Source organism: Etheostoma spectabile, chromosome 23 (genome assembly GCF_008692095.1).
Source record: "Etheostoma spectabile isolate EspeVRDwgs_2016 chromosome 23, UIUC_Espe_1.0, whole genome shotgun sequence".
Lineage (NCBI taxonomy): Eukaryota > Metazoa > Chordata > Actinopteri > Perciformes > Percidae > Etheostoma > Etheostoma spectabile.
This window is the reverse complement of record NC_045755.1, coordinates 14770959-14793801: the sequence shown is the minus strand read 5'-3', so window position 1 is coordinate 14793801 and position 22843 is coordinate 14770959. Positions and strand designations below refer to the sequence as shown.

Below are 22843 nucleotides of genomic sequence, written 5' to 3'. Positions count from 1 at the left end.
GAGAGAGGGGGAGTGACATGCAGCAAAGGGCCGCAGGCTGGATTCGAACCCGGGCCGGATGCGTCGAGGAGCAAGCCTCTGTACATGGGCACCCGCTCTACCAACTGAGCTATCTGGGTGCCCATGGCTTAGGATGCTTTGACCAAAGGACTACCACATGTCCAATAATTAAACCACGGCATATTTACTTTAAGTAAAATATTGACTTAGATTTCCCATTGGGCTGTGCCATTAATAACGCTGTTTGTATGCTACAAAGGACACAACATTAGAGTTTCCCTGTTGACCTCAAACACAATTTTTCTGTTGTAATGGTACTGCACGATATATCGTTGAGGCAATCTGTGTCGGAATATTTTGATAAAACATTTTTATTGCAGCTGCAAAATAATAGAGTCTGTTTTCCCCAGAGAAAGACATGCCACTTGGTAGCGGCAGATGACGCACGCATTAAGTTTGTTTGTAGCCTAGAATGCGATCATAACTGATGAAAGAGTCTTAGCAATGGAAAATATTTGACATGCTGTAGAAGCAGATTGGATTGCCATGTGTCCAAAACTGTTGGGGAAAAGTCAGACAAATATGGTATTTACATCACGGATAAAATGCCTTTTAAAAATGCAACTAAACTTCTGTTCACCGGGCAATTCATGTCCCAGATTAAGAAGAAAGTGTGTGTGTTGGGCAAGTGTATTGCTATCTACCTTGCTGTTGAGTTAGAGGAGAAGCTGGCAGAGCTCGAAGGTCTTCAAGGAAATTGGCAATTTGGCACCACAGCAGCCCGTAGCACCGGACATGTGGAAAATTAGAGAATGAAACATGTTCAGCAACATAATCCCTAACACAAGAGACATGAAGAGACATGAATAATACTCTATACATTTATTATTTTCTATACGTTTTACTGATTCATTTGTAGCTTGACTGAAACTAGAGAGCAACAGCAATCTGCTAACATATGTTATACTTTAGTAGAACTGTAATTATCTAATGAAGTCGAACAAGCTGAGAGTTAAGACAGAGAACAGCTGAAGAACAGGTGCAACGCAAAATCAAAGACCAACATCCTTCAGAGTATTATCATAAATACTTTCAATCTGTTGGGGGTTGAAAGAATGTGCACTACCACAAATATTTCTTAGAAAACACACTCACACCCACACACACACACACACACACACATATCCACACACACATATTCACGCACACACGTCCAGAGTGTCTCATCACAGATGTGAGTGATCAATGTTTCATTAGTCCGTCACAGCTTGGGTGACAAGAGAAGGACAAGCTTCTGTTGTTCCTTCCTTGTTTGTCAGAAGAAGGTAACCATGGAGATTTCAGCTCCGTCAACAGCCCACCTCCACCAGCATTGATTAAAAACCTGCAGCCAGTTCTTGGGCTTCACTGTAATTGGAGGTCTTAGCACTGTGCTGTTAAGAATAACAGACTGACAGAAGGAGGGCTCTGCGAGGGCGTGTAATTCCTGTTGAGCTGCATTCAAATCTAAATATTCATTCAGAGAAAATGTGGTCAGAGGCATTTGTGTGGCAAATATCAAATGTGCGATACAATACAATAATATATATATAAAATACGGAATGGTAACTGTCTATGACACCACTGTTGATTCAGGGTGCAAAAGAGGACATGTTGAACAGTGACTTCTTTTCAGATGACAATATAAATGCTATTAAGAAATTGCATGACATAAACCACAGGGATCTTATTTTTGGAACACAGTCCATTATAGCTGTTGTTCATTTTAATTATACGGCTTCCACTTTGCCACTTAGAAAAGGAATCTGAAAGTTAAATGAGCATAACGTAATGTCAGCCACTGGCAATTCAGCTTCCAACTAGGAGAGGATACAGGATAAAAAGACGGATAAGATGAAATGCTTCATTCCCTGTTTACTTGTGTAAAAATGATCAACTGCAACCTACTAGAACTAGGTACACTGTTTGTTTACACCTGAGCGAGCACAAAACAGTGGAGTTTATCCTTCCGCTTAAAGCATCTTTGATTATAATGTGGATGCCAGATTTAACTGGTGAGCACAAGTTTTGGTATAGTTCTAAACCTGGCAACCTCACTGCTACAACAATAAACAGAGCACAGCTACTGCGCATGGCTGTTGGTTGACAATAAAAAAGTCCCATAACTCCATTCAAACAGCAAATTGTCAATTTTATATTTCTGTTTGTGTACCGATGATTCAAACAAGATAAACTCCGGGAGCTTCAATGATGATTTTTTAATTTTGGGCATTGCCAGGCTTGCTGTTATCATAGACAGTAAAAGAAATGGACACAGCAACGCCGTATACTCCAACGGAGATTGGTGGAAGTGAATTAGAAGATCGTTTCCGGAGTGTTACTGTGCAGCCTCAAACTGAGCTTGACAACATAGATGTGACGTGAGCAACCTGTCTGAAAGTTGTAAGTCTTCTGGAAGATGTGCCAAGAGAAATCTGTTAGCGGATAAATGTTACTTCATAGGAATTCACTTGCCACATACCAAAGTATTTCCAATCCATCAAAACGTTGCTGAAATATTTGGTTTCGATGCTTTCATGGACTCCCTAGTTGTGTGGTTATAACACAATCGTACAAAAACAGCTGCTACGGGGCCAAAATGTGAGATACAAGGTAATGGAGCCTTTTAAACATTGTTGTGTTTCTTTAGAAATAAACAACGGACAAATGGAGTCTTTAAACGCTTCAGATGTAAATTTATTTGCTGTAAGAGTGATGCCAAAATGAATGGCAGCTAATGGAATGCTAACGGGAGGTGATGGCTTGTTAGCCTTAGAATTTTCCCGTAAGAGGTACGCTTTCCGGATGCTCGTTTACCCCCTTGGCTGTTATTCCCCTGCTTCCAGTCTTTATTCTGAGTTAAAATAACCATGTTTTGACTTCCGCTCCATACTTAAAGTACTGCCTAATATCAACCTTCTCATCCCACTCTCAATGTTGAACTATTTCTTTAAAACTTTTTGGCTTCTAATGTTAAAGAGGAGATGTGGACCAAGCAAATGATGCTATTCTCTTTTTCCAATCTCAGCTTAGACTATCTATAAAAATTGTTGGATGCATTTTATATACAAAGGGAACCCAATAAAGCGATACTTTGACTTCCCTTCGTGGTGCCAGTGCACAGAGCTCGGAGCGACCAAGGTCGGCTGAATCGCAACAGAACTCTGCTCAGCTGGCAGCTCTGTGCGCTGTGGCAACAGAAGGAAGCCACACACCGTTCATCTGTACACACTGCCCACACTGCCATGACACAGAGCTGGATTTAAATGAGCAAAAATATCTATTTAAGTAGCATACTAAGCAAATGCAATTAACAAAGTGTAGCTGAACCCTTAACAAACTGGATCACTAAGGCAAAAATTGGTTACATAGGCAATACTGCCATAACCTATACATTACAATCAAAATATCTCAGAGTCATCTCACAGTCATAGTTATTTCAGCTGTTTCAGTAATCAGTTGGATGGATAGTCTAAGCACATCCTTAGTTACATGAGTGTTCCAATCAAGCAGCCAACAGCATAAAAAAGAACAGCTTGGACACACGCAAATCACCAACTCTGGTTACAGCACAGTCACAGCCTGATGCTCTGAATAAGTAACGACATGGTGGCAGAAACATGAGCAAGATGAACATCTTTGACTGCAGGTCAGCCATTCAGCCAGCCAGAGGGATGGAGCTGCGACTGGAAGAAACATTATAGTAGCGCTGACCTCTTGTCCTGGCACAGGCCGCTTTTCAATTCTCCATCCTCAAAAGTCAATACAGCTCTGAGAGCTAAAGCACAAATGTGGTTGTCAATGTGTGTGTTAATGCAGGAGCCAGCTGTCCTACTGGGACAAATAAACCATAAGTCTTTGGGAGCACACAAGGAAGGCTATTTTCAAACAACCACTTCCATGATACCAAGAGCATATGTATGTGTGGAGCTACCTGTATGACCAGCGGCTGTAGACAGGCTGAGATCCCCCATTCTTTATAGTGTCCATGGATGCGGCTGCAAGAATGCTAGTCCAAGGTTCTGCTATCTACAGTTTCACAAAAATGTATATTCACACTGGAGCTCAGAGTTACTGTGCAGTCCTGCCTTACAGTACACCCTGCAGGTTCCAAAATCTCTGCTGTTATTTCACTGACAAAGAGTAGTTATGTCCCACCCAAGGGAGTGACAGCTAGCAGCCCTGAGGCAGACTGAGGTCGGGAAGCTTGGAGCTGTTACCATGACTTCACACTTGGGGCAACCCACAAGGATTCAACTAGGGATGGGTATGAAAGTGACAGGCCTAAATGCTAGTGTTGCAAAGACATTTTAGCAAAGTTACGTAAACAGTCCTGATACCATGAGTGCAAATGTAAGATGTCTGAGCCTGTTTATGTTTTATATAAAAATCACAGTTTTTTTAATCAGTTACTGCTGTTACTACAGCAGTTACTTGCTATCACCTAAGTTCCCTTATTTCACTGCCCGACTACTTTCCATTAAATTTCTGAAAGTTTCAGCGATCAGTCGCAGCTCATTTCCTCTGACTCATAAGGGGGCACTGCGTATATCAGACCACAGATGCACATTCTGTCTGGCATCTCTGTTATACGCAATAGTGGGAATTCATTCATCTTAAAATAGCTCAAATCTCTTCTAAAAAGTAGTGCCCTGCAACAGTACTGGATTACTCTATGTTTAACTGTCAGCATATGAGTAAGACATTCCAGTCTGTGTTACTCATAATAAGCACATGCTGTTTTATAAAAGTACCTTAAAAAACCTGAAACCTATAGAATGCTCATTCTAAAAACAGACATGGTGTGGAGATCTTAATCTGGTTGCTAGGAAACCAGAGCCGGTCCAATTTTTCTGTGCCTATTTGCAAGAGCGAGAAAAAGAAAGCATAGAGAAAATGAAGAGTATGTTTGTGTATGTTTGTCCTGAGAGACTGCGGTAAAATGGCATATAAGTCAACTGATGATAAGCAGGGGAATCGTTCACCAGAGGGAGTAATTATTGAGCTCAAAACAAATGATGGAAATAAGAATGAGAGCTGATAATCATACCATTTCCCTGGGGGACCCACTTCGCTCAGGACTCTCCTACAATGGTCCTTTTATTTGTTATTTAGTTTTGGAGAAGTATCGGCGGCTGTCCAGAACGTGTTTGCAAATTAGAATCTTCTCATGGTGAGAGAAGCCACGTGGCATTGATCATAACATCATGCAGCAGAAACACAGATACTATAACAGTGAAATGTATGCAGTGCTGTAGCATTCAAAAAGTGAGTCCATTACAAATACCAGGGTTGTTTTTTTCAGTGTTTCAGACAGTGATTGAGCAACAGAGTGGATTGTTCTGGCCAGCTGGGCCATATGTGTTTGGAATCAACTAGACAACCACAGTAAATCGCAACTCAACCACAAGCCATGCTTGTGGTTAAAGAAATCTTTTTAATTGATTGATTTATAATGACTGTGTTACGAGGGTCAACTAAGATGAGTACTGAATGAATTCCCATACATCTAATCCTCGTTGGGACTAGATACATAACCCATATTGCACTTGGGGGGCAGCTTCATTTTCCGACCTTGCTGACAATTCCTGTAAACTACTGATGCAAAAAGCAACAAGAATTAGTTGCTTGACAACTCCTGTGGCAAGCAGGAAGCGTATTTGTGATCTTTCAGATCTTGTACAACTCTGTGAAAAATGTATACTTTATACGAAATTCTAGGCATGGACACTTTTGTAAATGGGAGGCTGATGGTACTCAGAGATGTAATACAGTATGTTACTGTTGTACCCAGAATCACAGCAGAGAAAACATTCCACTAGGGTGAGTATCAAATAGCCTTGGCAGACCTAGCTCCAGCTGTCAGCAATAACAACCTAAAAAATTGTTAGCTACTACTACCTTTCAGCTGATGACTCTGGGCTGACACTGGATGTCTTTTGATGCCATTTAAGTACTGATGGCCCATTTTCTTTTCAGGTTATGTGTGGCATTCTTACCACTAACCTTAGCAATGATGATTGATGACTACTAGTCATCAATCACCATTGCAACAAGGGAACAGAAAACTGCATCAGTGGTCCACACTTAAACCCTACATTCATGTTATCAGTCCTTTCAACATTTCATTTGGGATGCTGTTATGAAAACTGTCACTCCTCACATGTGTCAGCTCTGCAAGCAGGCTCCAGTATTTGTAGCTGCTTTACTCTGAGGTTCTCTGATACATTTGTGGGAGAGATTAATTAAAAGACAACATTAAGCAGAGAAATGCCCCTTATTCAACAGTCTTTGAAGGTTCATTATTACAAATGCAGAGTCAGCCATCTGTGAACTTTATAACACAAACTGTCTGGGATGAATGGGTGTGCATCACAGCATGTGCGCAGATGGAAAGAGCCAAGTGCTGTGTCTCACATTTCTACACAGTCAAGATTTTTCCTTGTGTAAAAGTGCAGTGTTTGTTAGACATTTGGGCGTAAATAGGGTGGTAGCTGGTCATTTTCTAACTCTGAACCAACTGACACTGACTGACTGCAAGCCATATGTGTGTTTGGAGTGCAGTAGGCAATTAAAATACTTTCAACATCACTGTAAAATAAACATGACTTTGCAGTATGTAGGCTATTTCTCAAATTAAATAAAAAAAATCAAACTGGGAATGTAACAGGAAAGGGTGGGAGCTACTTTGATTTTTATCTCCCTGCAAAATAAGAGCAGACTTCTGCTGCTCCAGTGCTTGAAATTGTTTGTAGTAGCTTTCATTGTGTACTCAAACACACGTACACACACACACACACGATTCCTTTGCTGCTATGCTATGGCGCATTATGCTAAAGGTAAATGATGTGTGTTGAGTCTCACTGCTGTATGTTTAAATTAAATCACTCCTGTTACTTTCAAATGAAGAATAAAATCCAACATTTTGCTTTTAGTGACTACTACTTATTTGTAAGTGTTAGCTTTGCACTTCAGTGCCTCGTTTGTGTGGTGAGAACGTAAACTACATTACAGGAATAGACACAGAGGCTACAGAAAGGCATGCTCAAACATGACATGCAAACATTTTTTCCCCTAATGCCTCTCGCTTCGGTGTATTTAAAATCAAAATCTAGTCAGATCTTCGTGGCTGAGTCTGTGAAGTATATAACTTAAAACATTGTAAATAAACACACAACCCTGCATTCCTAGTATAGTCCACATTCCAAAGCTCGACGTGTTCAGGACGAAGAGAAGAAATTGCTTGTCATAACATAAAAAAGAACGCCTGGTTATTGCGTAACTCAACATACATGAAACGTTTTTTTTCTACATTAGATAAGATGAGTTTGCTCATTGTTACTTAAGTCCATTAATTTCTAAATGTGTTTTATTCGAACATGCTATAGCATATTTGTTGTTTATAAGCGAGCAAACCTTAAGCACGTTTGTCACTTGAGGTAATGTCACTGTAATGTTAGCGATAATGTACCCGAATGATTAATAATTCCTTTCCTTTTCCATTGTTCAGCTACCGTTATAACGTTTGTGAAGCGATGTTGTGCTGTGGGCACTGCAACCGTTAGTAGCTCGCTCACTAAGCTTTTTATTAAATGAATAACATATTATCGGAAAAAATTGGAGAAAAAAAATTACACATGGTAACTGTCATATGTTATCTGCCAGCTATGTGATGTTATAGCTGGCTTGTTACCATTAGAAGCTAACGTTAGCTGCCGCTTTTAGCTACTGTATGCAATGGTGCCTTTATAAAAGTTGTGGGCGACGGCTAAGTTTTTCGGGTAAAATAAAAGGGTAACGACCTGCGGCTACCTTCTCATTCCACAGTTAGCCAAACAGAACAAATACTTACACAATGTATAAGCAATTTATGTTTTATTTTACCTTATGCTGTAGTAACTCATGTTTATCCACGGTTGCTAAGGAAGATCCTCGTGCAGCAGTACTTTTTGTGGACGCGGTTAAAGAGAACTCTGTTACACTCGGTCCTTAGTTACCGAGCGCAGTAAGAACGGGCGTTCCTATTGGTCCGCCGATTACTTACGTAGATTTAGATTGGTGGACATTCTGGAGGAAGGTGGAGAGTTGTTCTCTGTAAGAGAGCTATGGATTATTCTCCTTTTACCTTGAAATATGTTATAGCTTCAATTCAAAGGTGCCTCACAGGCATGAAAAGATAAATATAAAATGGATGTGTCAAGGATTTGCTGCAGTGACTTGTATCTTTTTTATCTTTTCAAGGAACTCATTTTCATCAAGAAATACATTCTGTATAGTACAACTACTGATGTCCTTCCTCTCTGAAACGGCCACAAAATATTTTAATTTTTGAAAGAAAGAAACTAAATCTTACCCCAGAATACTCCTATTTAGCAGTGTATACTGTTTTCTGTTTTTACTTTGGACGTATACATATATTGCACACATTTTATGCAACACATTTGAAAGAGAAAAATAGGTTTTACGTATTACAGTATTCCCCATAATCACCAACAGCAGTGTTAAAAGCCATTTTTCAGCAGCAATCAAGATTTCATTGACAAAAACATATAGTGTTTGCTTGATACTGGGCATGTTATAATTCAGTTACAGTTCCTGTGGACATTGGACATGACCTTTTTTTCCATATATCTGCCATTAAAATGTTGAAGCAGAATAACAAACAGGCTTGTGTTGTGAAAGGTTAGGTTATATTTGAATATAAGAACTGCCTTTTATTTGCAACTTAATCTATAACAGTACAGTTTAATCGGTCTAAATAAATTCTCATTTGCTAAAAGCTTACTATTTAGATATTGCTGTAGTTATTGCAATTTGGATTTGTCCATTATTTGATTTGATTATTACATTAATAACATTTTTGTGCTGTGCGGAGGGGGTGGATGAGAGCCATTTCATAACATCCTTGGCTTATCATTATGTTTAATCAAAGTAAGCGGTCAGTAAACTGATATGTGATCATCACTTTAAAATGCGGCAGCTCCATTCAATGGATAAAAACAGTTCATTGAAAGAATTCTGGTCACATAAACGGTCTATTTGAAGAATCAATGTCTCTTCTCTGTTGACATAATTGCCTAAACGTGTTCTTACCAAATCTCTATCAGCTGTGAATAAACGCATCTGAATCAGAGAGATAGCCCCTCTGTTTTAACATCAACATCAAACCCTTCCTCCTCCTCCACGTCACCTTCACCCCATAATCCCTCTCTGGTGTGTCAGCCACTAAAATGTCAGGTGGATGATTACATGGTGGTGTACATGGCTGAGCCTGTAGCAAGCGTAGAGAGGTGGACTTGGAACAACTATTCCCTTCTTGAATTACTTTTGGAGTGTCCACATCAGGTGGCAGATTGACACTATCGACCTCAGGGGTGCTGTACTCATTGCAGGCAGGTGTTGAAACACCATCTCCTGGAATTCTGCCTTTCTCTTTCTCTGTCACATAAATAGATGGAGTTTCAGTCCGGTCCAAACATCTGCTGGAGGATCCGGCACCATCAGAAAATCTCTCCACATTCCTTTTTCTGACTGAGGTTGGTTGTCTCTTTGGTGTGTCGGAGTACTGTGCACCTGAAACTGTCCTTTTGATTTGGTGTGATCCCCGTGGTTCATTTCCCACGTCACACACAACAGTAGACTCTGTAGATTTCTTTGAGCGTGTATTCTTTGGTTGATGAGATTGGTCTCTTGACCTTGTCTGAAACGATAATGCAGGGAATTTGCACACACTTTTTTTCCTGGACAGCTGACTGCAACTGTCAAGGATGCTTGTGGCAGAATGACATTTCCTCCTCCCTCGTCTCACTGGAGGTGTAGCTGCAACTGAACGGTCAAACTGGGGTCTTACCTAGAAGAGTACAGTAAACAGACGGCTGAAAAAACCTGGAGACACTTAGGATAATTATTATTCTGTGAAATAACTGCACAATAATTTACCCAAGAATTAAGAGCTGTGCTGTTCTGTGCTTGTGTCTCTGTGAAAAACTCTTTGGGATTGATTGCTGCTCGGACTTCAGGCACATTTTGGAGTCTGGCTCCACACAAAGGCTGCTCCAGGAACAGCAGGGGAGGCTTCTCTGATTTTATGGCTTTACGGGGCATCAAAAGAAATCATTCCTGAATACCTGCTGGAATGAAAACATCACTAAATCAATGTAACTGTCAGATTTAAATAGCAGACAGCCAGATGCAGATTGATGTTTACGGTTCAGGAGAAGAGCCAGCTGTATACATTTGAACGTTTTCATTCGTAGCTACAAGCACGACGCTGTACTTACCTAAATGTGATACTTCGCGCAAGACATAGCCAGTATTGCAAACAATTAATACATGTATAAAACGTTAGTTATTTCACTGTCGCTGTCCACTATGAACTTCTTTTGTTTTGTGTCATCTTGTTACACATTTCCCGGTTTCCTCAACCATCGTCTCTGATTGGGTGTCATCGTGGTCGTTTTGTCTAGCAACTATTGGTGAACTTTTATACCACGTGATCAAAGTGACGGAAGTGGCACCCACAGCGCCAAAATTCAAAAACGTTTCTGAATTGAACAGACAGTATGTAAATAACATTAAATGAAAAAAATATCATGGATCCTTTGATTTAACCTCGAATATGAACCAAGCGTTTCAACTGCTAGTAAGAGTCCAGCCAAGCGGAATTGCCTAAAACATCACAGTAATATGAAGGTATGGCTTTATCTAGCTTTTCTTTCGTTACAATGGTGTAGTTAGTCGGCTAACGTTAGCTGTAACCCTACGTAAAAATGACTAGCCACTTAGATAATTTAGCTTCTAAACATATGACGTTCGCGGAGAGAAAAGTTTAGCTAATGTTAAGTGCAATAACTAATCTATATTTTCAGGTTTAACGTGACAAAACAATGTCCCTTCCAAATCTTTATTTTGTAGCCTTTTGCATGTCATTCGTGTGAGTCAAATGGCTGTCACATTGAACTCCGTTTAAACAATACGACATTGTAATGTTTTCATTACTTTTCTTCAAATATACATCGGTATTAGAATGAATTTACATGTTTGATTAATAATTAGTCTCAAGTCTTTAATTCGGCATACTTCACAAAAGCAGTACAGCATTTGTTTTAATAAAACAAGTCAGACGTGAAGCCATACAAACGTTGGATGTTTGCCAGGGAATCAGCGGTAACGTTAACGTTACACACAACACGTCGTCAACTGTAGACAGCTAACGACTGTTGTTCTAGAAGGCATGAGTCGCCAGGAAACATAACCAACTGACCTGAAAACAGGCTGCTAACCTGAGCAGTTGCACAGCTAAAAAACGGACACAGGAACAAGGTGACGCTGAATTTAATCTTGAGGTCCGTTATTAACATACAACCCGTGCCACCAGAGTGCAGTATGTTCTGACTGGTATTTGAGATCAACTGATTTCTTCGTGTCAATCTAAATTGTATTCAGCGTACTGGGGAACGGTTTGAACCCATAACGTTAACTGTCAACTAACTAACTAGCTAGCTGGCTAGCTAACGTTTGTAACTTAGCATTGCCTTCATACCGTCTGGCAAGCAAAGGTTCCTCTACAGGTATCTCTAATTAGCATGGTGTGTTGCAGAGATATAAGTTGAATATGTTTTCCTAATATTTGGGAGGCTTTAAAACAATCTAACGTTATGTTATCTAGATCCAAATGTTTATTTTTATTTTCTATGTGTTATTTTTTTGGACAGAACACCAGAAAACACCAAGGAGCATTTCAATGATTTGATGACCATGAGACGCAGCCCAAGGAGACCCCTGATCCTCAGAAGAAGAAAGTTGCCATTTCAGCACAATGATCCGCCAGCAGCTGAATCACAAAGTCATGCCGATGCATCAGGTTTCAAAGAACCTTCTAAATCTGCTGCCAGTCAGTGCTTCCCTGATGGTATCCGCATTATGGACCACCCTTCCATGCCTGATACCCAGGTGGTTGTTATCCCCAAAACAGCAGACCTTCAAAGTGTTATCGGGGCCCTCACTGCCAAAGGCAAGGAGTGTGGTGTCCAGGGACCAAACAAGTTTATCCTTCTGAGTGAGAATAGCAGCTGTGACGATGAATCTTTTTGTCATCTTTCTGCTGGAGGCGATGGCGTCTCTACAGCTACTCTAAAACCAGTGAAAGCTGAAACCATGCACAGCTCCCCGGATGCTAAACCTCTCACTGGAATTAAAGCATGTATGTAAACAAGGGTTTTTTCAAAGACGATATTTCAAGGACAATTGTGGAGTTTTCACCTCTTTAATAGCACTGACTCGGTTAGCTACAGTATCTTTAATCCTTCATTTGTTAAAGCAATAATGTTTTTTCCTTTTTCCTTTATCAGTGAATAAGGAGCTGGAGTGTGGCCCTCTAGATGACAGCCTCACCAATATTCAGTGGCTGGGCAGAATGAACACATGTGCCTTTGAATCAGATACTGCTAAGGTCAACAAGGAGAACCAAAACTCAAATTCACAGACTTTTCAGGTCAGCTGCTCTTGTTACCTCAATGTTGATCTCAGGCATGTCTTAGCATGTCCCCAAAACGCCATCCTTAACTTATCTGTAAATCCCAATGAATTGACATTTTATTGAGAGAATTATCTGTGTAGTATTGGGATTGCAGAAAACTGTTGTGCTGCTAGACTGTGAGATAAAGCAAGGAGCAAAAACATTACCGTGCAGGATCGTAGTTACTTTGACTAATGAGGTTATTGTAATAGCTTAGTTGAAGTTGTTAGTCAACTGACCGTTTAATTATTTCATTGTTTGCATGGGCCAGAGTTATTTTATTTGCATCAGCATAATGCCTTAAGTTTAACTCTCAATGTTGATCACAAATGGTGCTGTTCATTGAGGTAGATTCGTGGCAGTTTTTCATTCCTAATCCTGACTGATGTTGATTTCATGCATCAATATTAGGGCTGGATATTTTTTTTTAAGTATTTGGTACTGGTACAGATTACTGATTGTCTAGTAACCGATACCGGTTACTAGACAATCATTTTTTTTACACCAATATTATATAAAACAACAACAAATGACAACATTACACATGACGGCACATCTATTTTTATTTATTTTTCAGCTCACACTGCGTGAGCCGAGTCCCAGAGTTTCTCCTGCTTGTCAGACCTAATCAATATTTAGTAGAAATTTCTGTTGTCCACGTTGAAACCGATCACGTTAATCTAACACAATCTGATTTTAAAACATGTATCATGTATATAAGCCTCCTTTCTTTTTCATTTCTCTTACAGGAACAAAATACACAAATCGATGCAGAGGCTGTTCAGCAACCCATGTCAGAGAGGCCACCATACTCCTACATGGCCATGATCCAGTTTGCCATCAACAGTCGGAAGAGCAGGAGGATGACGCTGAAAGAGATTTACATGTGGATTGAGGACCACTTCCCTTACTTCAGAGAAGTGGCTAAACCAGGATGGAAGGTACTTAACATCTGAAAGATAAATGCATAATTCATGGGTGCATATAACAGAGCAGATTCAAGCCTTTGAGTGTCACTTACTGAAACGCTCATTAAGGATTTTTTTTGTTTTTTTGTTACTCATTTATAATTGCAGAATTCCATCCGCCATAACCTCTCTCTACACGACATGTTCATTCGTGAGACGTCACCAGATGGCAAAATTTCTTTCTGGACTATCCGGCCTGAGGCCAACCGATGCCTCACTCTTGATCAGGTGTACAAGGTAAGCACAACTGACTGATTTCTTATCGCTGTCACCCTTTTCACATTCTTCCACCTCTAAAATGAAGGAAACACTGAAAACTCAGTAACTTTGTATTATTGTTCATTATTTTGTATGTTTGATGAGCATAATCATCCATGGTGTCTGGGGATTGTTTTGTTTTGTTTTTCCAATCTTCATGTTTTTCTGCCCTCATTCCACATCTTTCTCTACAGCCTGGTTGTGACCCAATGACTGCTCCAGTTCCGGTGCCAATGCTTTTATTTTCCCACCAAGTAAGATGGCTTTATCTTTTTAATTCCTCTAGGGACAGTCCTCATCCATGCAGTCAGGCAGAAGAAAGCAGAAAAGGGACAGAAAATCAGATGTTCACTTTCACTTGCCTTTTTTTTGTCACCAGACCCTTCGACCCAAAGACTGCAGACGGAGGTCTAAGGTCTAGAGAAATCTTTTTTTTGTTGCAGGAGATGATTTGAGCAGCAGGGACCTGGAAGTAACAATGATAGACAGTCTGCTTTGAGACCACTGTGTCCATCATTCCTCCATTAAGAGTAGGAGCAGTTTTAAGAGGTCTAACTTTGACTTATGTCCGTTCTAGCTTTCTAAAACTAGGGAGGTAACCCAGATTGTCACTGAAGTGTAGTCAGGAAGGAGAGAGCACAGTAAGGCAGTATGTTTTCACTGGGAAAAAAGTTATGTAATGTAATTTGATTTTCACAGCAACAAAAGAGGATGCTTCCTGATGCAAGAAAAACTCCAACTAGCTCTGGTGAGTTATTAAAGATGGAAGGGTTTTGAGTTTGATGGGAAGAAAAAAATAACTAAAAGGTCATTATGATGCTCTGCTCTGAGTTGTTGTCTTTTCTACATTCAGAAAGGAGGATGAAGCCTCTCCTCCCTCGAACCGATTCCTACTTGGTTCCAATCCAGCTCCCCGTCACTTCCTCCGTCTACCTGCCGTCCTCATCGGCCCCGTTTCCCCCTTCTTCTTCTTCTTTGCAGCAGCAGAAACGGAACACTTTGCGTGGAGCCAAGAGAGTGCGGATAGCTCCTAAGGTGAAAGGCTCTATTGTGCTTTGCCGATTTATGGCCAACTACAAACACATTTTTAGATAATTTTTTCCCAGTATCAATACCCAGCTGTGCGGGAGAAATATTGTCTAGCTCTGACTAGATTTTGATGTGGGGATGCCTGTATGAAGGACACAGTTACTGGTAGAATTGTAACGTGCGTGGTTGTATGTCCGACAGGTGACACAAGGTGACGCCCCAGCTGCGGTAATGTATCCTCAGAAGAACAAAGACCTCAAGGTGAAGGAGGAACCGGTCTGTGTCCCAATTAAATGCGAGACTCTGAAAGCCCCTCCGAAGAGACAAGCCAGCGGCTCTCGGCGCAAACAGCACTTGGTTCACTCTGTGCACGAAGAGCCCGTCCTTCTCTGCCCTGATAATACTTTCTTTGACTCTGGCGTAGCCTCGGACGCTTCGGCCTTCCAGGACATGCGAGACACTGAGCTGGAAGACCACCAGCAGGAGCAGCACGGCACCAGCACGGATCGGGATTTCTCCTTCAAGACCCCCATCAAAAGTAACAGCCACCTGAGCTCCTCCACGCCCAGCAAGCCTCCTCATGTCTTACCCGAGCCCTGGAAAGTGACTCCCGTGGGCAAAGGGGGTCAAGAGGTCCTGGACTTCAGCCCCATTCGCACACCAGGTGGTCCTGCAGTCACACCGCGGCATGACTACACCACCTTCAGCTTCAACAACACTCCCTTTAAAGACTGGCCTCTGTTCAGCTCCCCCAGAGAGCTGCTCACGTCCGCTCCCCCCAGAGTACCGCGACCGACAGACTCTCCCAGAAGCAGCTGCTCCAGAGAGCTGCTTCAGGCAGGGGGCGCTGCAACACCCGCCAACCGCTCGATCACAGAGGGCCTCGTCCTGGATACAATGAACGACAGCCTCAGCAAGATACTAGTGGACATTAGCTTCTCTGGTCTGGACGATGAGGACCTGGGTATGACCAATATCAGCTGGTCCGAGTTCATCCCTCAATTTAAGTAACCCGAGGGTCAAAACATGTCATTTGTTTCCCAAAACACTATCGGATGGAATGGGGAAAAGTAAAGTATTGAGGAAAATATAAATGTAATGACGGGGACACTTGACTTTCAGTTACTAGGTCAAATTAGCAGGCTGCTCACTTGTCGTCCCTCACATCAGATGTTCTTCTCCACCTTTTGTTTTCATTGGTTCTGTCACTCATCAATTGATCTTTTTTTTGTGTGTTGCTCTTATTTCTTTTCGTAAAACTCTTTTCCGGACTGTTTTTTTTTTATTTATTTTTTTTGAGTGGGATAATTTATCCCGCCTGTCGTATCCGTCTATATTCTTGAACAAATTGCTCAAGTAGACAAATATGTCTGTAGACATGTACGTACATATACACTTATGTATGTTGATTTGCACATTTTAATATATAATTTTTGCTTTGGCGTATGTAAATGGAAAGAAAAATATATTGCCTGTGAAGCCAGCGAGAGGCGTCCATGCCGTCTGGTTAGGGCGGCCTCCTGGAATCAACTTTTAGATCGTGAGATTCTTAGCAATAAACAATGGCAAAGTAATACAAATAGCACTAACAGCAATAGGATTGTCTCTGTACATTAATCGTAGCACTGTCTTCACTGCTTGACTTTATAAATCCTGCCTTTTCTATGCATCGGTAGGCACTTTGTACCTGCAGAGAGGGACATTTTGCATGCAGTGGCTCCTCATAACACCATATTTTAAAGTAGTCTTAGGGAGCAAAGTACTGAATACTTTGGATCTATCTAGCACAGGTTCTATTAGTTTTCAGTGAAGATGCAAATGTAGTTTTCTGTAAGCCCAAATGGAACATAGGGGGGAAAAGTGTTTGCGTACAAACATCTTTTTTTTTGCAGCACCATCTTAGGAGGGCAGAATGGGAGATTTTCAGCTCCATTTGGATAACCCGTTTTGAAAATGCCAAGGAATAATGTATGACTTTAATAATACCGTCAGGTATGCTACCAGGTGTATTTATGTGAAAGAGATTTTGCATTGCAGGGAGTTGATCTGTTTACAGTTAGCGTTGAATGGCATGCAAAGAGTGAGATGTAGTGGTTTCTAGCAAACAGTTTTCAAAGCATGTGCCTTGTTCTGTTTTCTGAAGTTGGTGTTTCTATGACTGTACAATAAATCAGCTGGCGTTGGCGCCTCAGGCAGCACAAAGGGCTTTTACTCATTGTTTTTTAGATTATAAGTATTCTTTGCTCAGCTTAAATAAAAAAATAAAAAAGGTTTCTGCAACTTAGCACAAATAACAGTACAGCAATGTTGAAATCCCTGTATTGTGTATTGCATCTGGAAAAACTACAAGTAAGATTGCCTATTTGTATTTGAATAAAAAGGTAAAACTAGGGCTGCACGATATGGGGGAAATATGCGATAACATTGAATATTGCAATAACGACATTACTTGTGCTAAATAAACTGTGTACTCAGTTCTGCATTTCTGCTAAAATAGAACACATTGCTTTTTGAATTTAAAACAAACATCTTTTCCAACATTCTTTTATCAAACAAACAACATTGAATTGAGTATAAAAAGCACCACTTGACATATATTTTAATGTGCGGATTACTATGGCAAGCCATCTTAACATAAAATCTAAACACTTTGATCTCAAGAATGGAATTAAGATCAGAAATATTTTGATTGTATGTAAAAAAAACGGCTTGCCATAGTTTTCTGCGGATATTTTCTTTGAACTATCAAAAAAATCTCTCGTGTCTATTGTGATATGTTGCCGCCTTTTCTGATGTGTACATTGTGCAAGATGATAATGATATACAGTATTATGCAACTACAGTTTAAACCATTTATAGATTGTGGTTCAAGAATGACTTTATTAGTCTCAAAGAACTTTGCAAAAAAATAAGACTATATTAAGCAGTGCTTTAGATGTTCATGAAGAATGACAGTGACAGACAAAAGCATTTCTTGTTCAAGTGGCAATGGCAAACGTGTGAGCTAAGTGCTTTAAATGCAGTCTAAGAGAAGTTAGTTACCCCACCTACTGTATTTCCAGCATAATAATTGTAATAGCTTCTCAAAACAGCATCTTAAATTTATTTTTTTATTCAAATGGGCAATATAAAACCGGTTTAAAAAAGACTTCAGGACTTGTGGTGGTATCCAGGAAGTCTCCATAGAAATCGGTCTTTAGTACGTCTGGACTTCTTGTTGAGCCACTTCAAAAAGGATCTGTAGTTTCGTGCTGCAGTAGTCTGGGAATTTTGAAGAAAGTCAGAATTATGGAAGAGTTGAGATGGCTTTTCATTCTTGCCTAAGTAAGGATAACATGTCTAGAGTGGGGTTCACTAAGCTAAGTGGGCTGGTTTGTAGTAGAAAATGTAAATTATAAGCTGGACCATTTCTTGTGTGAAAAGTCAATTTCCTCTCTTATATGTTACTAGCATTACACACAAACCTTAAGAAAAGTTAAGCTAGGTTTCAAAATGGCGAGGCACCTTCTGCTCTATTTTACATACTCTATATTGATCTTTTCCCAGCAAAATAGATAAATAGAGTTCTAATATTGGTATGACTTACTGAACATACGTCTCCATCTATGGGGCAAGCGAAAGCGGTAGACAGTCACATAATAAACTGGGACCCCGGTCAGTGTGAGAGCGCCGCTTTTTCCTGTGTTCCAGGGATCCGAGTAAAGAGACAGACCCACGATGAAGAAGCAAACCACCGTGAAGGTGACTGCGATGACCAGGGGCACCTTTGGGTCATCAAAAAAATCCATTTAGCCTATGGTAAAATGAAGCATGCTGTACAGTTGGACACACTAACCTTGAAAGGTCTCGGGTGGAGAGGGAAGCGATATCGATGGATGAGCATCCCCAAAGTTGCCAAGGCGATGAAGGACCAGCGAGCAAAGGAGGCAAAATTGATGAGCTGGTAGATCTCTCCAGTGATTAACATCACCACCACCAAGGGGTACTGGAGACAATACAGCTATAATGACTTATCCATTCTCAGTATGCTTCTGTTGTCACTGTTATATATAGTGTAGCGTAATATTCTACTAATATCATGTTACCAATAAACACAAGTTGCTGGTTTTAAGTGTGTGGAAAGTACTTAACCAGTAACAACACAGCAGGCAAAGGTGTGTGTCTGCGGATGTGAATCATGGAAAAGATTGGAGGCCAGTGGCCCTCCCTGGCTCCCACAAACAGCATCCTGCAACACAAACAGTAAGAGACAATCAGGTGGTTAGCAGTCATACTTGGCTGCTTTTAAAGCACACACATAAATGACAGCAATGACCTTTCTGTGCCCAGATTACCTGGGTGACCCAAAGAAGCCACCGTTAAGTGCTCCAAGGCAGGATAGGGCCACAAGAAAGGGAATAACAGAAGCCAAACCCGCAAAAGCACGGTTCGCAAATGTCTGCAGAGACACAGGATTAGAACATTTAGACATATAGTGCATATTTCTTTACGATTTTCCTTTTAAATGCAATAAAGCACTGACCACAGCCACAGCATCAGACAGCAGGAGCTCAGCAGGAGTCATCATGGTGTAGTAGGCCACATTAACAAACACATAACAGACCGTCACTGTCACCATGGAGCAGATTATTGCCAGTGGGATGTTTCTGACAAGACAGGATATACACAGAGAATGTTAAAGGCAACACGACTTAAAAATAGATTAAATAGAGAGCTGATGTCACATGTAAAATACCTATTTGGGTTTATGACCTCTTCTGTGACAAAGTTCAGATAAAACCTAAATGGAAAAAGGTTCACACAAGCATTTTTTTTATATATTACTGTTTAATATACTGTCAAAGAGACAGTGGAAGGGTTCCATGTATTTTAAAAAGAAGACAATGAGTTACCATCCACCATAGGCATATAGGCCATTATAGAAAGCCAGTGGCAATCTATCCAATGTTAATGAGTCAACCTCAAAACCATTCTGGAAATTCTCAGTTTTTCCTAGAAAAATACAGAGAAAGAGAGAGAGAGAGAGAGAGAGAGAGAGAGAGAGAGAGAGAGAGAGAGAACTAAGCATTATCATCAAATGACAATTATTTGACAGGACCTAACAGCTGTAAAGCTATCCGTATCCTCAGGAGAAATAATTACATGCTCCCACCTTTGGCCAGTGCGATGACACCAGGGACGATGATAAGGACCAGAGCAAACATCTTAACGAATGTCAAGGTGATCTGAGTGCGAGAGGCCAAAGTCACACTCCAGCAGTTGACTGCAACCACAAAGGCTACAGAGACACAAATACAAATAGCTGGTAAAGGAAAGCTTAAGAATCTATATTTTACACAAGATGGACACATAGGGTTATTAGATAGATGTATTGATGGAAGAGGTATAAAAACTACTCACTCACTCCCAGGATGCTGACAAGTTTGATTAGCACTGTGGGAGCAGCACAGGGAGCGTAGAACGGCTCCACCACATAGCGGCCAAAAGCCAGGGACACATAGGAGGCCACAGCTGGCCTGGACAGATAAAATATGCTTGTTATGTGGTGTGATCACTTGACTTTAAGTCAGGACAAACAGAAGTAGGGGTGTCACGATTCAATTTGACCTTTTTTTTTTGGACAGCTATGCCAAGATAAGATAGCAGAAGGGTACTTTGCAACAAGTTTTTCAGTTTTTTTTTTTAGTGGCGCAAGTGAATGCACCATTAGTTAACGACATGTACCTGAAGGCACCATGATTGTTGTAGGAGCACACATGCTTTTCTTTCGTTGTTTGTTTACATAACTCACTAAGCTGAAGGCGAAATGTTTCCACACGGTGACTTCAAGGAAGCAGGTGGATTTTCTGGGTTTTCTGATTTTTCTCCGGTATCTCCGACTCCGGTAGTGTCATGGTGTCTGGAAAAGTCAAGCTAGAGGCTACCGGTAAACTAGCGTTAGTCTGTGGAGGTAGAGGTCTTAAGCTGCACGCTACCAGCCCATTAACGGTTTCTGCGGACATGCGCAATTAGGCAGGGGTGGAGGTCCATAGAAATACTGGCCGATATTGCCGATCCTGCTTATGGTTCTGAAATCGAAAGCTCATTTCGATCAATTTTCGATTTAAATCAAAATGGTGACACCCTTAGAAGGAACTAATCTAAACAAACCTGATGAATAAGAACTCAACCCAGAGTCGTAAAAAGGCCGGCAGTGGCCCCAGCGTCTCCAATAGGTAAGTGTAGTGGCCCCCTGATTTTGTAAAACTGGTGCCCAGTTCTGCATAGCACAGGGCCCCTAATGGAACAGAAAGCAGACTAAGGGCCACATTCAATTTCAAAACGGTGTGCACCTTTTTGCTACGGTTTCTGTGTAGAACGACATGTTTCCTCAGAACGTTGTGAAAGGGTGTGCAAATATGTGCATTGGCTTTGAGAAATGTTTTCTCATGTTTGGTGGGTGTGTCAATGGTGATACCCAATCAGCAGAGACGTGTATGTGAACTCAGGGCAATAAGAGATCACATTTTGTCAGGGCTGAACTTGGAACAGGAAAAAAATATATTAGACGTCCATATTGTAAAAAGTGAGGTTTTGTGTCTTTTTTCATAGCAGATTGATGTGCTACATAAATACTGTGAAATTATCAAAACAATCAATTCATAAATGCACACCAGTATTCAGAAACCTTTAAGCGAGCCGTCTGGACTTCTTATGGTTGTGATGTCACAACTACTAGACATAGATAAAAAGTGTTGCTGCAGGGCCATTACAGTTATTATATATAGAGACGCCCATGGCAGATGCAGAAAAGCTCACACAGCCACTAGCATGGCTGTAGACACTGTGTCTTGTTATTGTGTGACTTATGAATAACTTGCAGGAAATAAAGAACAGATGAATATATACATTTGAAAACAAATCTAGGCTACTCTTACATCTTGCTATCCAAAATAAATAACAGATAGATAGATAGATAGCTTTATTTGTCACATATGCACAAGTACATAGCGAGATGATGCTTTTTGTGGAGTAAGCCTTTATTTGACCTTTATAAAAAAAAAATACAACAACCACTAAATGTGACAATCAATCATCTTATTTTATTATTCTATTCCAAAAAGAATAATGAAAATATTGAATTCTTAAAAGGATTTAAAATATGTGTTAAAGAGTGTGGATGATTAAAAATATATAGTAGGCCTATTCCATATTGAGTTTTCCTAAAGTATTCAATTCCATGTATGCAACCACATAGGCCTACAGTAAGTTAATACAGTAAGTTAATACATGTCAAAGTCTGTAAGTTAATACAGTAAGATGCATGTAAAAATTCAGTTCAAGTAACACAGAAATTAACAAGTACATGTTTACCAAGACAGCAGAGACAAAGCATTCCATTGGGCATCTTACCAAATAAGGAGAGCACCCCACACAGCGCCCACACCAGCAGAGAGAGCCCCACGCTGCCGCTGTTCAGTAGGACTCCCTTGGGTGCAATGAAGATCCCACTGCCCACCACTGTACCAATGATAAAGGACACAGCAGGCAGCAAGCCGATCTCTCTCCGAAGGTGCACCACCTCCTCTTCCGTCTTCTCCTTCTTGTCATCCTCTTTCATTATTTGCGCCCCGTCCATTTCACTGTGGCCCTAGATCCCAATATGAGACCTCAAACTGACCACACTTAGTTTCCTTCAAACTGCTCATTAAAAGTTTGCACCTTTTATGAGTCCTGCAAACTTAAGTTCTTACCTTTTTTCTATCTCCGAATCTTTTCCACTTTTCCCCTGATGCTTTCCCCAAAATAGCATTCAACAGTCCTCTTTGTACTTCCTGTTAACCCTTCTGGACACACATTTTCAACTCTAGTGAATGTGCATGAAGCTGTGGTAGGAAGAGGCCAACACTGGCCAGAGATGGCCCCCTCTCCCCCTAACTTGTCCTGCATGGCTTTCTCCCCTTATTGGCTCTTACACCACCCGCCCAGTCTGAGCAGGGAACAAAGCCAGCCCTCTTCCCAGCCTCAGCAAGTTGTAACCGCATTTAAAGGC

The 22843-nt window shown here is 40.8% G+C and overlaps 4 protein-coding genes and 1 long non-coding RNA gene across 14 annotated transcripts in view; 2 read left to right on the top strand and 3 right to left on the bottom strand.

Moving 5' to 3' along the window:
• Positions 1-8045, bottom strand: part of tulp3 (TUB like protein 3) — a 21019-nt gene extending 12974 nt beyond the window's left edge. The window contains exons 1-3 of one of the 4 annotated variants that reach the window (XM_032504975.1): positions 7924-8003; positions 3974-4068; positions 705-746 (exon numbers count right to left, since the gene is read on the bottom strand). In XM_032504975.1, coding sequence (XP_032360866.1) covers positions 705-746; positions 3974-4029 — 98 coding nt within the window. In that variant the 5' untranslated portion in view covers positions 4030-4068; positions 7924-8003. Of the gene's footprint in view, positions 1-704; positions 747-3973; positions 4069-6045; positions 6093-7923 lie in introns of those variants that run through there. The other 3 variants (XM_032504977.1, XM_032504976.1, XM_032504979.1) reach the window with 3 other exon arrangements.
• On the top strand, positions 2144-17763 carry LOC116672960 (uncharacterized). The gene is made up of 3 exons (XR_004327696.1): positions 2144-2156; positions 3468-3472; positions 17639-17763. It is a non-coding gene; the product is annotated as an uncharacterized LOC116672960 (long non-coding RNA).
• rhno1 (RAD9-HUS1-RAD1 interacting nuclear orphan 1) lies at positions 8708-10514 on the bottom strand. Of its 2 annotated transcripts, none has more exons than XM_032504983.1 (3): positions 10320-10514; positions 9979-10166; positions 8708-9889 (listed from the first exon to the last, which is right to left on the bottom strand). In XM_032504983.1, exons 2-3 carry the CDS (start codon positions 10141-10143, stop codon positions 9143-9145), a joined length of 912 nt encoding a protein of 303 aa, XP_032360874.1. In that variant the 5' UTR covers positions 10144-10166; positions 10320-10514; the 3' UTR covers positions 8708-9142. The 2 variants fall into 2 exon arrangements, with proteins under 2 accessions (XP_032360874.1, XP_032360875.1); XM_032504984.1 differs by having other exon boundaries at positions 9979-10169; positions 10320-10487.
• Positions 10535-17003, top strand: foxm1 (forkhead box M1). Of its 6 annotated transcripts, none has more exons than XM_032504966.1 (9): positions 10535-10731; positions 11754-12241; positions 12390-12532; positions 13306-13497; positions 13633-13761; positions 13977-14036; positions 14482-14530; positions 14636-14817; positions 15013-15822. In XM_032504966.1, exons 2-9 carry the CDS (start codon positions 11791-11793, stop codon positions 15820-15822), a joined length of 2016 nt encoding a protein of 671 aa, XP_032360857.1. In that variant the 5' UTR covers positions 10535-10731; positions 11754-11790. The 6 variants fall into 6 exon arrangements, with proteins under 6 accessions (XP_032360857.1, XP_032360863.1, XP_032360860.1 ...); XM_032504969.1 differs by lacking the exon at positions 10535-10731 and adding an exon at positions 11227-11361; XM_032504967.1 differs by lacking the exon at positions 10535-10731 and adding an exon at positions 11355-11609.
• si:ch73-352p4.8 (cystine/glutamate transporter) lies at positions 17672-22843 on the bottom strand. Its single transcript, XM_032504981.1, has 12 exons — positions 22204-22843; positions 20962-21088; positions 20212-20327; positions 19964-20089; positions 19704-19803; positions 19547-19591; positions 19334-19457; positions 19146-19249; positions 18943-19039; positions 18647-18796; positions 18398-18575; positions 17672-18072 (listed from the first exon to the last, which is right to left on the bottom strand). Exons 1-12 carry the CDS (start codon positions 22427-22429, stop codon positions 18008-18010), a joined length of 1458 nt encoding a protein of 485 aa, XP_032360872.1. The 5' UTR covers positions 22430-22843; the 3' UTR covers positions 17672-18007.